At 41.0% G+C, this 16,637-nt stretch overlaps 1 protein-coding gene and 1 long non-coding RNA gene across 2 annotated transcripts; both read left to right on the forward strand.

Annotated features, from left to right (window-relative positions):
- The first annotated feature begins 3,109 nt into the window (after positions 1-3,109).
- Positions 3,110-9,346, forward strand: LOC116374423 (uncharacterized). Its single transcript, XR_004210357.1, has 4 exons — positions 3,110-3,223; positions 4,043-4,142; positions 8,619-8,735; positions 9,059-9,346. It is a non-coding gene; the product is annotated as an uncharacterized LOC116374423 (long non-coding RNA).
- A 105-nt stretch (positions 9,347-9,451) lies between these two features.
- Positions 9,452-11,921, forward strand: LOC116374422 (NLR family CARD domain-containing protein 3-like). Its single transcript, XM_031827044.1, has 2 exons — positions 9,452-9,495; positions 9,872-11,921. Exons 1-2 carry the CDS (start codon positions 9,459-9,461, stop codon positions 11,644-11,646), a joined length of 1,812 nt encoding a protein of 603 aa, XP_031682904.1. The 5' UTR covers positions 9,452-9,458; the 3' UTR covers positions 11,647-11,921.
- The last annotated feature ends 4,716 nt before the right edge of the window (positions 11,922-16,637 follow it).

Here is a 16,637-nt window from a genome sequence, read left to right on the forward strand (position 1 = left end):
CAGTATAACATATGAGATGAGTATGTAAACAAAGTGGCATAGTTAAAGTGGCTAGTGATACATGTATTACATAAGGATGCAGTCGATGATATAGAGTACAGTATATACGTATGCATATGAGATGGATAATGTAGGGTAAGTAACATTATATAAGGTAGCATTGTTGATAACCTGATCCTGATATCCTGGTAACCTGATCCTAATAACCTGACCCTGATAACCTGATCCTGATAGCCTGATCCTTTAACGGCAGAACAAGCTCGATGGAATTCAAACTGCTCATTTTGAATTGTGGCCTTATCCAGTGAGGGTATTGTTTTCTTAGCAAGGGAAGAGAATTATCCACCGGGGCAGACTGTAAGAATATCACATTCAAACTAAATTATATCGTTGGGCTGCTGTAGTCTTCAAATCTGTAGGAGAAGTTGTCTGGTCCCTTTGCCTGTCGTTTCTTCAGTGTGCTGAAGAGCAGTAGCCTTCCAGAGTCCATATCGAACAATTCAAGCTTCCTAGTAAAGACCTCAAGTCAACAACTGTTTTCCCTCTTCCTTATAACTGCAGATTTAACCTGTTTAAGTTACAGAATGTCGCCAAAAAAGCAACATCTGAGAGGAATTCCTAAATCTCCAGAATACGAAGATGGTCAGCTGCTGTCCTCATTGAGCTTTTTCAGACAAAATCCACAACCTAGTCATGCAGCTCACAGAATGGCTCTGGAGTTTTTCCTTTACTCAGCCAGCATTGTTGTGAAGCAGGAGATCATCATGGATGGCCTCCTCTGATTCTGTCACCAGCTTGCTGAAAATATGGTGTTGTGTTGCTTGATGTCCCCCTGACAACCTGTTTTACCCATTAATAAAGTAGTGTAGACTACAGTAGGCTACATAGACCTGTTGTACCCATTAATAAAGTAGTGTAGACTACAGTAGGCTACATAGACCTGTTTTACCCCATTAATAAAGTAGCGTAGACTACAGTAGGCTACATAGACCTGTTTTACCCATTAATAAAGTAGTGTAGACTACAGTAGGCTACATAGACCTGTTTACCCCATTAATTAATTAATTAATTAATTTTATTTTACCTTTATTTAACCAGGTAGGCAAGTTGAGAACAAGTTCCCATTTACAATTGCGACCTGGCCAAGATAAAGCAAAGCAGTTCGACAGATACAACGACACAGAGTTACACATGGAGTAAAACAAACATACAGTCAATAATACAGTATAAACAAGTCTATATACAATGTGAGCAAATGAGGTGAGAAGGGAGGTAAAGGCAAAAAAGGCCATGGTGGCAAAGTAAATACAATATAGCAAGTAAAACACTGGAATGGTAGTTTTGCCATGGAAGAATGTGCAAAGTAGAAATAAAAATAATGGGGTGCAAAGGAGCAAAATAAATAAATAAATCAAAATGAAATACAGTTGGGAAAGAGGTAGTTTGGGCTAAATTATAGGTGGGCTATGTACAGGTGCAGTAATCTGTGAGCTGCTCTGACAGTTGGTGCTTAAAGCTAGTGAGGGAGATAAGTGTTTCCAGTTTCAGAGATTTTTGTAGTTCGTTCCAGTCATTGGCAGCAGAGAACTGGAAGGAGAGGCGGCCAAAGAAATAATTGGTTTTGGGGGTGACTAGAGAGATATACCTGCTGGAGCGTGTGCTACAGGTGGGAGATGCTATGGTGACCAGCGAGCTGAGATAAGGGGGGACTTTACCTAGCAGGGTCTTGTAGATGACATGGAGCCAGTGGGTTTGGCGACGAGTATGAAGCGAGGGCCAGCCAACGAGAGCGTACAGGTCGCAATGGTGGGTAGTATATGGGGCTTTGGTGATAAAACGGATTGCACTGTGATAGACTGCATCCAATTTGTTGAGTAGGGTATTGGAGGCTATTTTGTCAATGACATCGCCAAAGTCGAGGATTGGTAGAATGGTCAGTTTTACAAGGGTATGTTTGGCAGCATGAGTGAAGGATGCTTTGTTGCGAAATAGGAAGCCAATTCTAGATTTAACTTTGGATTGGAGATGTTTGATATGGGTCTGGAAGGAGAGTTTACAGTCTAACCAGACACCTAAGTATTTGTAGTTGTCCACGTATTCTAAGACCGAACCGTCCAGAGTAGTGATGTTGGACGGGCGGGAAGGTGCAGGCAGCGATCGGTTGAAGAGCATGCATTTAGTTTTACTTGTATTTAAGAGCAATTGGAGGCCACGGAAGGAGAGTTGTATGGCATTGAAGCTCGTCTGGATGGTTGTTCTTATTCTCCATGGACTTTACAGTGTCCCAGAACTTTTTTGAGTTAGTGTTGCAGGAAGCAAATTTCTGCTTGAAAAAGCTAGCCTTGGCTTTTCTAACTGCCTGTGTATAATGGTTTCTAGCTTCCCTGAACAGCTGCATATCACGGGGGCTGTTCAATGCTAATGCAGAACGCCATAGGATGTTTTTGTGTTGGTTAAGGGCAGTCAGGTCTGGGGAGAACCAAGGGCTATATCTGTTCCTGGTTCTAAATTTCTTGAATGGGGCATGTTTATTTAAGATGGTTAGGAAGGCATTTAAAAAAAATATCCAGGCATCCTCTACTGACGGGATGAGATCAATATCCTTCCAGGATACCCCGGCCAGGTCGATTAGAAAGGCCTAATAATTAATAAAGTAGTGTAGACTACAGTAGGCTACATAGACCTGTTTTACCGCATTAATATAGTAGTGTAGACTACAGTAGGCTACATAGACCTGTTTTACTCATTAATAAAGTAGTGTAGACTACAGTAGGTAGTAGGTGAATTTAATAGAGATATTGGTGATTTTATTAACTTAATCAGATCAAAAGGATTTATTGTCACTGAATGTATTATGTACTAATCAAATGTGTTAAAATGTTGTTCCATTTGTAGTGTAGGCCTTTTCATTGTGCTAATATTATATGCTAATTATGTTCTGGCCCACCGACTTTAACTCAGCAAGAAATTGTCCCGAAGCCAAGCCTAGTTGACAAACCCTGTTTTATAGTATATCATGGCCTTTACTGGCCAACTGCTGTTATGGTTATGATATACTATGGTGTTGTGTCACTAGACTTTGACCAGATATTATTACATCCAAAGATCAACTGAACCTAGAACATAGGTACAGAGCCACTTGTTATCAGGAAGGTGCTCTCTCAGCACAACGGAAAATATCTCAATGACTTGACATGTTCTGGTTGTGAATTCAGGCTGCAAGGTAAGAATCTTCTCAGTGATTATTGTAAAGTGTGTAGGGACATAAAATGTATGGTGTTATTTTAGTATAGTGAATGACAGGAAAAGACTCGGATCTAACAGTCCATTTCACCTGGGAAAGGTACGTGACATTTCAATCTTACAAAATGGCGCTAACTCGTATACTGTGGTTATTTTACAATTTGTAAAAATGTTAATGTATCATAGTTGTAAATCATCTTTCAGAATATCAGAACATTTGTTGTTTTCAAAATTATAATGTGCTCCTGCTTCCTGTGTAATTTGGTATAAACCACTCTACATACTTTTCTTAACATTGTTATTATGAACTGAATTCAGTAACAGCATAATAATATCATACCTGTTGAACAAAGCAAAACACTAGAATGAGAGAAATTATTAAAAGAGAAAGTGAGACATTATTATTATTTTTCTTAGTTCCACTACATGGATAAAAGGTGAATAATATAAATCACAACTACATGTTCATGTGATGCATTAAATCACCTGACTGTTTGGATGTGTCTGTTAGTAAATGTTTTATTTCTAAGAGATAATGAATAAAAGAGAACAATTGACCAATAATTAGTTGTCACTGTGTTAACCACAACCAACATGTTGGATCTCTGTTTAGTTGTCACTGTGTTAACCACAACCAACATGTTGGATCTCTGTTTAGTTGTCACTGTGTTAACCACAACCAACATGTTGGATCTCTGTTTAGTTGTCACTGTGTTAACCACAACCAACATGTTGGATCTCTGTTTAGTTGTCACTGTGTTAACCACAACCACAACCAACATGTTGGATTTCTGTTTAGGGGTAACTGCCTCTAAAATGAGTCTCTCTGGGGAGAGAGAGGAGGGTGGCCCTGCCACTAAAATGAGTATCTCTGGGGAACAAGACACCAAATCTAAGAGGTGAGATGACAATTTGTTTAAGAATTATTAAAGAGTTTGTTTCTACAATCTTATATACACAATATTTTCACATTTGTTATTTTTCATTGCTTATGGGGTACATTCATTGTTGTTCTAAGATTTTAATTCAATTTTTGTTTTTCAAAACACTATATAGATGGAATGAAATGTTTGCATCCTGTATATTTGACTGTGATATGTGGCTGTCTCACCAGCAAACACACACACACACACACACACATTTACCAGCAAACATAAACACACATCTATAGAATGTTAACATGACACAATCATTTAGCCTACTTTTAATCATTGCCAATAATAATATGACCTTGCATAACCTTGATGTTTTTACTCATTCTAATCGTTGTTACAAGAGTAATTCTGACAATATTTCCGTTATATCAACACACTCTTCACTCCTGTTTAAACCAAAAAGGGTTCCATCTTGCTTAATATTCGGAACCACTAAAGTTATATATAGAACCCTTTATAGGAGGTTAGGAAGTGTCTGAGTATACAGTATATATAGAATATATATAGAACCCTTTATAGGAGGTTAGGAAGTGTCTGAGTATACAGTATATATAGAACCCTTTACAGGGTTCTTTGGTCAGAACTCTAGAGGTTCTTCTTCACCGAATTGATCTTCATTATATCCAAACACACTGGTGGTCAGGGAGGCATCTCTTTGTTTGAACGATGGCCCACGTCAACTCTGGATGACTTTTTTACAATACAATACATTACAATGCATTACAATACAACTTTGTCCATTAGTTACAGCAAACAACAAACATGTCTCTTCTGCTCTTAAACCCCCACATATAACCATAAGAGTAAATTGTCTTTATCCTCAGCACTTCTATGACCAATTCTCTACTCTGAGATGCTTTGTGAACATGGGCCCAGATCTCAAAATGTTGTTAAAAAATTGTAATGTTTGTTTACCATAATCATTAAAACATATAAATAGTACTAATGTAACCCACTGTAAAGAGTTTATATTATATTATAATATATGTATATTACTAATGTAACCCACTGTAAAGACTGGGTTTAGTTATTTTGTTCCACTGTTCTGGAAATTCCTGCGTTCTAGAACAGAACTGTCCACGTCCCCGTACAGTGTGGCAAGGATATTGTCCGGTTAAGCACAGAGTGGGCTGAGGTGATCTTGGGGAATAATTACAGAGTTCACTACAGTGTTGAGATGCCGAAGTGTATTATTCAATTGTTGCTTAATGGTCAGGAACAGTATGAGTGTAGCCGGATCCTTTTCACTCTCTATCCTTGTTTCAATTTGTGGTTCACCGGATTCGTCATCATCATCGAGACGAGGTACAGACAACGACCTGCTAGCTAGCCAAGCTAGTCGGTACAGCTAGCTAAGCTAGCTACTATACCAGCAGCATCCTGGTTATCCCAGCTACCAAATCAAATCAAATGTATTTATAAAGCCCTTCTTACATCAGCTGATGTCACAAAGTGCTGTACAGGAACCCAGCCTAAAACCCTAAACAGCAAGAAATGCAGGTGTAGAAGCACGGTGGCTAGGAAAAACTCCCTAGAAAGGCCAGAACCTAGGAACCTAGAGAGGACCAGGCTATAAGGGGTGGCCAGTCCTCTTCTGTCTGTGCCGGGTGGAGATTATAACAGAATATGAACAAGATGTTCAAATATTCATAGATGACCAGCAGGGTCAAATAATAATAATCACAGTAGTTGTCGAGAATGCAACAGGTCAGCACCTCAGGAGTAAATGTCAGTTGGCTTTTCATAGACGATCATTCAGAGTATCTCTCCCGCTCGTGCTGTCTCTAGAGAGATGAAAACAGCTGGTCTGGGACAGGTAGCACGTCCAGTGAGAAAGGTCAGGGTTCCATAGCCGCAGGCAGAACAGTTTAAACTGGAGCAGCAGCACGGCCAGGTGGATTGGGGGACAGCAAGGAGTCCTCAGGCCAGGTAGTCCTGAGGCACGGTCCAAGGGCTCAGGTCCTCTGAGAGAGAGAAAGAAAGAAAGAATGAAAGAGAGAGAGAAAGAGAATTACAGAGAGCATACTTAAATTCGCACAGGACACCAGATAAGACAGGAGAAATACTCCAGATATAACAGACTGAACCTAACCCCCCGACACATAAACTACTGCAGTAGAAATACTGGAGGCTGAGACAGGAGGGGTCGGGAGACACTGTGGCCCCATCCGACGATATCCCCGGACAGGGCCAAACAGGCAGGATATAACCCCACACACTTTGCCAAACCACAGCCCCAACACCACTAGAGGGATATCTTCAACCACCAACTTACCATCCTGAGTCAAGGCCGAGTATAGCCCACAAAGATCTCCACCACGGCACAACCCTAAGGGGAGTTATTATATAACTGAAGTGCTTTATCACTACATCATCACCGACTGCCTGCGTTTACGGGGACCAATGGAGATACCCGGATGTTTCTTCCACCTGTTAAATCCCGTGGAGGGCTCCCTCTCTCGTTGACGGATGCTGGCCACCTCTGTCCGGTTCTCCTCTCTTCACTAGATGGACGTAACTTTAGTGTTTAAACCCTCTGTGTCCAAGGACCAAACTTTTGAATATTATTTTCGTGGCGCCTCAGTAGGCTGAACACATGACATTTTCAACAATGTTTTTTTTCTGATAAAAATGAGTTAATTGCATCCGCCATGGAGCCCAGTTTCATAACATCACCTTATCTTATGTCTCTAGTTATGAAGTAATCATGAAAAAACAGACCTTATTTTAGGTCATTTTTCACCCTTCCAGCTCCTATTAGTTCTATTTGAGCACCTTGGCACCAACTCACCTTCTGAACGTTTTATTCCCAGCTCATTGTTCTGCGTCACAATAGCAGCATTGATATTGTTATCAATTAGGCCTGCCGACGTTAACCGTGAACGCTGACCTCAGGTAATTTATTATACTGAGATGCAGTGCCTTAGATCGCTGCACCACTTGGGAGCCCATATTGGTTTTCAGAAAAAAAGTGTTCAACTTAAACAAACCGCATGTCTCTGTCCTAGTTTTCAAGATGTGGCCGATTTAAGCAGCCAGAAGAGATTGTTTTCATTAAGAATGATTTAATTGTTGTGACGATTTGTTGTATCTAAATGGCTGCTGGGTAATTTGATATGCATTGGAATCTTCATTCGTTGACATCGAATTGAGTGAATGCTGCGCAGGTTCACTGAGTTGCGAACCAAATGGAAAGGTCTAGCTCATTGATTTGTAGATCTGACGCAGTTGCTACCTCAGATTATGAGCCTAGCAGGTGTTGTGAATTAGTTATGTAGTACCCACAGAAGGCCACAGGGATGAGCAAGAGAGCTATAAACCCATACTGTTTTTTGCCTTAAAAACTCTAAACCTAACAATCAATCAAATGTATTTTTAAAGCCCCTTTTTACATCAGCAGATTTCACAAAGTGCTATACAAAAACTCTGACCCTACGTATTAGCTATTTTAGCCTTAACACTATTTATAGGGTAGGGTAGCCTAGAAGACTTTTAGAAACTATTTTAGTAATAATATTATGTTAGTAAATACAATTATAGTACAAAACCTGAGCATTTTGCTTTTATTGTTTTGTTATTTCAATATATTCATTATTGCAAGGCAGAACACTTGATAAACAAGACACATTAGTTATATTTTATGTGGTTTGAACTGGGTGACCTAGTAACCTCTATGTGAAAGTCCAACAATTGGTGTGGGATAGGTGGGGCAGGTTTGACTGAACTAAGGAATGAACAAGAAAAATACACTTTATTTCTCAGCTGCCTCACCAATGTCTGTATATGAATTAATAACGTTTAATTGCTAAATATTTATAAAAAATATACAGCCAAATAATCACTAGTCAGATGCTCTAACCTCAACCTTAGTATACATGCATTTAAAAATATTTTCTTAATATCTCATATTGGGACTAAACAGCCTCGGAATAGAAAAGATGAGAGTGCATCTTCCAGCCCGACAAAAATGACATCATGCAACGGTTTGTGAATTTACCTCAACATGCCCCTCATTTGCGCGAGAAGGCAGAGTAACGACACAGCTTTTTGGTGGTGGCTGAGTTGACTGCTTGTGCGAGAAGTTGGAGAGCGGGTCGATGCTGGTTGATGAATTGACAATGAATGTACTATAGTAGAGGGAACTTTTCCTGTGAGGGGTGGTGTATCCAGGGAGAAAACTAAACTAATTTATTGTGGTCTTATGCTTCCATCTATTGGAATTATTTAGCAACTACAGTAGTACTGAATAATGTGTAATTCCTTACTAAACTAGTAATTACTCAGAATTGCAAAATATAACATTTTCTATTTCATTTTTCTTCTAGTTCACTTTATATAGTTCACCATTTATAGCATAACAAACATTGAAACTGACATAAAACAAAAACACCATACATTTAGTAGATGAGAGATGTAATGTTTGTCTCTGTTGTGTTGAAGCCCAATCAATCAGGAGAGACCAGCCTCCCCTGTACCCAGCTGTGTGTCCATGAAGAGTGACCGGTCTATGGAACCTCCTATGAAGTTTAGAGAGGGAGACTTTTCTACTGAACAAACGTAAGAAGAACTCATGGGTCACGGTCAGTGAGTTAAACAACACTGTCTCTAGTCCTTTCTCCTCTCCCATCTTCCCATTTCTTTTTGTTTGTTTTCATAATCCATAGGCTAATCATTTTGTCCATTTTCATAGTCCTAAAACAATATTAAACAAACACAACATTCCCTCCCTGTGTGTGTGTGTGTGTGTGTGTGTGTGTGTGTGTGTGTGTGTGTGTGTGTGTGTGTGTGTGTGTGTGTGTGTGTGTGTGTGTGTGTGTGTGTGTGTGTGTGTGTGTGTGTGTGTGTGTGTGTGTGTGTGTAATCTCATGTTTTGTCCACAGAAACCAACAGGCGAGATCAGAGTCAGAGATTCTCAGTGGTCAGTCTTCCAAGAGTCATCAAACAGACCTGGCCTCCATATTCAGTGTATGTGGTCCTGTTATGTACATTTGTTTTTGTTTACCTCAAGAAAAGTTGATCTGCCAATCATTCATTAATGTGTTAATGAGAAAGCATTTATTCTCTTGCTTAACTCATTTACTTGATTTATTTCAGTTGCTTGAAGAGAAAATTATGACATTTGTGAAGAACGAGCTGAAGATGTTCAAGAGGATTCTTAGTCCAGAACTCCCACAAGGCTTTGAGAGTCAGAAGCAGGAAGTGGTGGATGCTGAAGATGAGAAGCAGGAGAGCAGTGCCAGAGAGGGGGCTCTGAAGATCACACTGCACATCCTGAGGAAAATGAACCAGAAGGAGCTTGCTGACACACTGGAGAAATGTAAGAGCTGTCTACCTCATGATGAATGCTGTTTTATAACATTTAAAGGCTGTAGCTAAAGTACAGCTAAAGTAGCTGTGTAACTCAATGATATTGTAGCAGCCTTAACACAACACCTAGTGGCCTCATCAAGTAGCAGCAAGGGATGTGTTGTGGTGATTAATTTAGAGAGAAAGACAACATTAATAATACCATCAATAATACCAATAATAATACAATCAGTCACACCAGTCTGTAATGCATTATGAAAACATTTACACATTTATACAGTCAGTTAAAGATAATTAATTATTATAATTTAAAACTTTATAACAGTCCTACAATACTGTAGTCATTAAAACAGACGTAATATTAATATCCTCTGTTTTATTTCTAGATTCAGATGAGCTTGCTGTGATTTGCCAACGTGAACTCAAATCTAATCTCAAGAAGAAGTTTCAATGTGTATTTGAGGGGATCGCTAAACAAGGAAACCCAACACTTCTCAATAAGATCTACACAGAGCTCTACATCACAGAGGGTGGAACAGGAGAGGTCAATAATGAACATGAGCTGAGACAGATTGAGACAACAACCAGGAAACAAGCAAGACCAGAGACTCCAATCAAATGTAACGACATCTTCAAACCCTTAACTGGACAAGACAAACTTATCAGAACTGTGCTGACAAAGGGAGTCGCTGGCATTGGAAAAACAGTCTCTGTGCAGAAGTTCATTCTGGATTGGGCTGAAGGAAAAGCAAATCAGGATGTCCAATTTGTATTTTCATTCCCTTTTCGGGAGCTGAATTTGATGAAAGAGGACAAACACACTTTCATTAAACTTCTCAATCACTTCTCAATGGAAACCAAACAATCAGGAATCTCCAACTACAACAAGTACAAAGTTCTGTTCATCTTTGATGGTCTAGATGAGTGCCGACTGCCCCTAGACTTCCAGAAGAACAAGATCTGTTGGGACGTCACAGAGTCAACCTCAGTGGATGTTCTGCTGACAAATCTCATCAAGGGAAATCTGCTTCCCTCTGCTCTCATCTGGATAACAACCCGACCTGCAGCAGACAATAAGGTCCCTTCAGTGTGTGTTGACCAGGTGACAGAGGTACGAGGGTTCAATGACCCACAGAAGGAGGAGTACTTCAGGAAGAGATTCAGTGATAAAGACCTGGCCAGCAGAATAATCTCACACATAAAGACATCAAGGAGCCTCCACATCATGTGCCACATTCCAGTCTTCTGTTGGATTTCTGCAATAGTCCTTGAACACATGCTGAAACATAAGAGAAAAGAGATGCCCAAGACTCTGACTGAGATGTACACACACCTTGTGGTGTTTCATACCAAACAGAAGAATGAAAAGTATCTTGGGAAAGAAGTGAGAGGTCCACACTGGAATAAAGAGAGCATTCTGTCACTGGGAAAACTGGCTTTTCAACAGCTTGTGAATGGCAATCTGATTTTCTATGAAGAAGACCTGAAAGTGGCTGACATTGATATCAATGAAGCCTCAGTGTACTCAGGATTGTGCACACAACTCTTTAAAGAGGAATGTGGGCTGTACCAGGACAAGGTGTACTGCTTTGTTCATCTGAGCATTCAGGAGTTTCTGGCTGCTGTATATGTGTTCCTCTCATTCATCAACAACAATGAGAATCTAATAGACAAACTTCAAACAAAAGACAAGACTGAAGTTACTTTCTATAAGAGTGCTGTGGATAAAGCCTTACAAAGTGAGACAGGAAACCTGGACCTTTTCCTCCGCTTCCTTCTGGGCCTCTCACTGGAGTCCAATCAGAAGTACTTACGAGGTCTACTGACAAAGACAAGAATCAACTCACAGAGCCATGAAGAAACAGTCAAGTACATCAAGGAGAAGATCAGGGAGAATCCCTCTCCAGAGAGGTGCATCAATCTGTTCCACTGTCTGAATGAACTGAATGACCATTCTCTCGTGGAGGAGATCCAAAACTTCCTGAGATCAGGAAGTGTCTCCAGTGAAGAACTGTCCCCTGCACAGTGGTCAGCTCTGGTCTTTGTGTTGCTGACTTCAGAAAAGGAGCTGGATGTGTTTGACCTGAAGAAATATTCCAGATCAGAGGAAGGTCTTCTGAGGCTGCTGCCAGTGGTCAAAGCCTCCAGAGCTGTTCTGTGAGTACATCAAATTACCTATAAGAACTAATCATCAGGAAGAAATGCATTGATTTTCACATTAGTATAACATGACCATACAATGCGGAAGATGAATCTATATGTTGTTTGAGGAAATAAACCAAATGCATCTGCCATTGTCCTTCAACACTACTCGTTAAATGAACAGTGTTTGTGAAATCATGATGATCTGTTTGTCAGCCTGTCAGGCTGTGGAGTCACAGAGGAAGGCTGTGCTTCTCTGGTCTCAGCTCTGACGTCAAACCCCTCACACCTAAGAGAGCTGGATCTGAGTAACAATGACCTGAAGGATTCAGGAGTGAAGCTGCTCTCTGCTGGACTGGGGAATCCCCACTGTAAACTGGAGACTCTGAGGTCAGTATTCCTGTAGTTGGTGTTCACCACTATAAGTGAATTGTTTAGAATACTTATGAGTTCTTCAAATAGGGGGACTATATACATAAAGTGCTTACATTTTTCTAAATTGTGAAACAGATACAGTATCTTGTGAAAGTATTCACCCCCTTGGCATTTTTCCTATTTTGTTGCCTTACAACATATAATACAAATTTATTTGGGGGGAGGTTGTATCATTTGATTTACACAACATGCCTACCACTTTGAAGATGCTAAATATTTTTGATTCTGAAACAAACAAGAAAAAGACAAAAAAACTGAAAACTTGAGCGTGCATAACTATTCACCCCCCAAAGACAATACTTTGTAGAGGCACCTTTTGCAGTAATTTCAGCTGTAAGTCTATTGGGATATGTCTCTATAAGCTTGACACATCAAGCCACTGGGATTTTTTCCCATTCTTCAAGGCAAAACTGCTCCAGCTCCTTCAAGTTGGAGCGGCAGGTAGCCTAGTGGTTAGAGCGTTGGGCCTGTAACCAGCAGGTAGCCTCGTGGTTAGAGCGTTGGGCCTGTAACCAGCAGGTAGCCTCGTGGTTAGAGCGTTGGGCCTGTAACCAGCAGGTAGCCTCGTGGTTAGAGCGTTGGGCCTGTAACCAGCAGGTAGCCTCGTGGTTAGAGCGTTGGGCCTGTAACCAGTAGGTAGCCTCGTGGTTAGAGCGTTGGGTCTGTAACCAGCAGGTAGCCTCGTGGTTAGAGCGTTGGGCCTGTAACCAGCAGGTAGCCTTGTGGTTAGAGCGTTGGGCCTGTAGCCAGCAGGTAGCCTCGTGGTTAGAGCGTTGGGCCTGTAACCAGCAGGTAGCCTTGTGCTTAGAGTATTGGGCCTGTAACCAGCAGGTAGCCTAGTGGTTAGAGTGTTGGGCCTGTAACCAGCAGGTAGCCTCGTGGTTAGAGCGTTGGGCCTGTAACCAGCAGGTAGCCTTGTGGTTAGAGCGTTGGGCCTGTAACCAGCAGGTAGCCTCGTGGTTAGAGCTTTGGGCCTGTAACCGAAAGGTTGCTAGAGTAAATCCCGGAGCTGGCAAAGTAAAAATCTGTCGTTCTGCTCCTGAACAAGGAGTTAACCCACTGTTCCTAGGCTGCCATTGTAAATAAGAATTTGTTCTTAACTGACTTGCCTAGTTAAATAAAAAAGACCAAAAAAATTTAAAAGTTGGATGGGTTCTGCTGGTGTACAACAATCCTTAAGTCATACCACAGATTCTCAATTGGATTGAGGTCTGGGCTTTGACTAGGCCATTCCAAGATATTTAATTGTTTCCCCTTAAACCACTCGAGTGTTGCTTAAGCAGTATGCTTAGGTCATTGTCCTGCTGGAAGGTGAACCTTCGTCCTAGTCTCAAATCTCTGGAAGACTGAAACAGGTTTCCCTCAAGAATTTCCCTGTATTTAGCGCCATCCCATCATTCCTTCAATTCTGACCAGTTTCCCACTCCCTGCTGATGAAAAAAATCTCCACAGCATGATGCAGCCACCACCATGCTTCACTGTGGGGATGTTGTTCTTGGGATGATAGCGTTTCCCTTGATGGCCAAAAGGCTCAATTTCTGTCTCATCTGACCAGAGTACTTTCTTCCATATGTTTGGGGAGTCTCCCACATGCCTTTTGGCGAACACCAAATGTGTTAGCTTTTTTTTTTCTTTCAGCAATCGCTTTTTTCCAGGCCACTTTTCTGTAAAGCCCGGCTCTGTGGAGTGTACGGCTTAAAGTGGTCCTATGGACAGGTACTCCAATCTCCACTGTGGAGCTTTGCAGCTCCTTCAGGGTTATCTTTGGTGTCTTTGTTGTTTTCATAACCGAACCCTGATCTGTACTTCTCCACAACTTTGTCCCTTACCTGTTTGGAGAGCTCCTTGGTCTTCTTGGTGCCGCTTGGTGGTGCCCCTTGCTTGGTGGTGCCCCTTGCTTGGTGGTGCCCCTTGCTTGGTGGTGCCGCTTGCTTGGTGGTGCCCCTTGCTTGGTGGTGCCCCTTGCTTGGTGGTGCCCCTTGCTTGGTGGTGCCGCTTGCTTGGTGGTGCCCCTTACTTGGTGGTGCCGCTTGCTTGGTGGTGCCGCTTGCTTGGTGGTGCCGCTTGCTTGGTGGTGCCCCTTGCTTGGTGGTGCCCCTTGCTTAGTGGTGTTGTAGACTCTGGGGCCTTTCAGAACAGGTGTAAATGTACTGAGATCATGTGACACTTAGATTGCACACAAGTGGACTTTAACTAATTATATGACTTCTGAAGGTAATTGGTTGCACCAGATCAAAGATCATAGCAAAGGGGGTGAATACATATATGCACGCACCACTTTTCTGTTTTTAATAGATTTTTTTTCTTCTTCTCTCTTCACCAATTTGGACTATTTTGTGTTTGTCCATTACATGAAATCCAAATAAAAATCCATTTAAGTGACATGTAATGCAACAAAATAGGAAAAACGCCAAGTGGGAAAAATAATTTTGCAAGGCACTGTATCTATGAAAATATCCTCAAATAAAAGGTGACATTATATACTGTCACCTCATATGAAACATTTGATCTCAAATCCAAAATGTTGTAGTATAGAGACACATTTAAAATGTTAGCTTCACTGTCAAAATAGATATGGTGTGAACTGTATGCTCAATACAATCTAAATCTGACACCTCACGGTCTGTCTTTTGACTGATACTGATTTTTAAACTGGTCTGGTCAGTCTAGTCAAATATTCGTACTAAACATAAACATTTTTCTCTCTACAAGTAATATTATGATAATTTATAATAATGATACATTAATTTATGAATAGATATGGAAGGTTTCAGGACACTGGTATATCTGAACATTTTGAAAGAATATACTGCCACTATTTTCACCACCAAAGAATAGCAATGTGATTAAACTCACAGACACATCCTGTAAAGTGTTGGCCTCAGTTCTCAGTTCAAACGCCTCACCCCTGAGAGAGCTGGATCTGAGTAACAATGACCTGAAGGACTCAGGACTGAAGCTGCTCTCTGCTGGACTGGGGAATCCCCACTGTAAACTGGAGACTCTGAGGTCAGTATTCCTGTAGTTGGTCAACAAGTGAAAACTGTTCACCAGATCCACATGTGTTTACCAGACACACATAGTCCACACCATATGTGTTTGGACAGTGAAGCTTACAGTTTTACATTTGGTGCTATGCTCCAGCATTTTGAACTGTGTGTGTTTGTCCATTGCGTGTGTCTCCAGTGTGTGTGTGTGTGTGTGTGTGTGTGTGTGTGTGTGTGTGTGTGTGTGTGTGTGTGTGTGTGTGTGTGTGTGTGTGTGTGTGTGTGTCATGTGTGTATGCCCTGTGTTTGTGTGTGTGTTTCCTGTGTCTGTGTGTATCCAGTGTGCATGTGTATCACTCAAAGAACACACACAGACTAAGGTTGGGCGACATGGCCAAAGTATGTGGACGGTATGACAGTATTTGACGGTATGTTTAGTTTTTTATTAGTAAAAGTTGTACATGTGCTTTATGAGTAGTGAGTGATCCCAGGGTGCTTTATGAGTAGTGAGTGATCCCAGGGTGCTTTATGAGAAGTGGGTGATCCCAGGGTGCTTTCTGAGTAGTGAGTAGTGATCCCAGGGTGGCAACACATACATTCTGATTTCAGTTAACCCACTGTTCCTGGTAGGCCGTCATTGTAAAATAGAATTTGTTCTTAACTGACTTGCTAAGTTAAATAAAGGTGAACATTTTTTTAAGTAATTGGAAAAAATGTATTATGGTATCAAAAAAAAGTTGAAATAATTTCAAAGTCCTTATATTAAGCAAACCAGACAGCACAATTTTCTTATTTTAATTTACGGATAGCCAGGGTCACACTCCAACACTCAGACATCATTTAAAAACAAAGCATTTGTGTTGAATATGTCCTCCAGATCAGAGGCAGTAGAAATGACCAGGGATGTTCTCTGTTTAGTGAGTCCTCCAGATCAGAGGCAGTAGGGATGTCCAGGGATGTTCTCTGTTTAGTGAGTCCTCCAGGTCAGAGGCAGTAGGGATGACCAGGGATGTTCTCTGTTTAGTGAGTCCTCCAGATCAGAGGCAGTAGGGATGACCAGGGATGTTCTCTGTTTAGTGAGTCCTCCAGATCAGAGGCAGTAGGGATGACCAGGGATGTTCTCTGTTTAGTGAGTCTGCCAGATAAGATGCAGTAGGGAGGACCAGGGATGTTCTCTTGATAAGTGTGTGAATTGGAGCATTTTCTGTCCTGCTAAACATTCAAAATGTACTTTAGGGGGTCAGGGAAAATGTATGGAGTAAAAAGTACATTATTTTCTTTAGGAATGTAGTGAAGTAAAAGTAAAAGTAAAAGTTGTCAAAAATAAAAATAGTAAATGTAAGTATTACTTGAAAGAATTTTTACCCAAGTAGTACTTTTACCCAAGTAATATTTTTACTTAAGAACTTTACACCACTGCTCAATTTAGATGAATTCCACACACAGTCCCTGGTTTGAATCCACATCCGGTATTGGGAGTCCCAATGTCGGCACATAATTGGCCCAGCGTCATCCGGGTTTGGCCGGGGTAGGCCGTCATTGGAAATAAGAATTTGTTTTCTAATAACTGACTTGCCTAGTTAAATTA

This window comes from Oncorhynchus kisutch, linkage group LG6, assembly GCF_002021735.2.
Source record: "Oncorhynchus kisutch isolate 150728-3 linkage group LG6, Okis_V2, whole genome shotgun sequence".
Lineage (NCBI taxonomy): Eukaryota > Metazoa > Chordata > Actinopteri > Salmoniformes > Salmonidae > Oncorhynchus > Oncorhynchus kisutch.

Excerpts from the sequence above, each read along its gene's own strand:
- LOC116374422 (XM_031827044.1), top strand. The coding sequence starts at position 9,459 with ATGAACCAGAAGGAGCTTGCTGACACACTGGAGAAAT. Across the intron at positions 9,496-9,871 it reads TGCTGACACACTGGAGAAAT|ATTCAGATGAGCTTGCTGTG; the intron begins GTAAGAGCTGTC and ends TTTTATTTCTAG.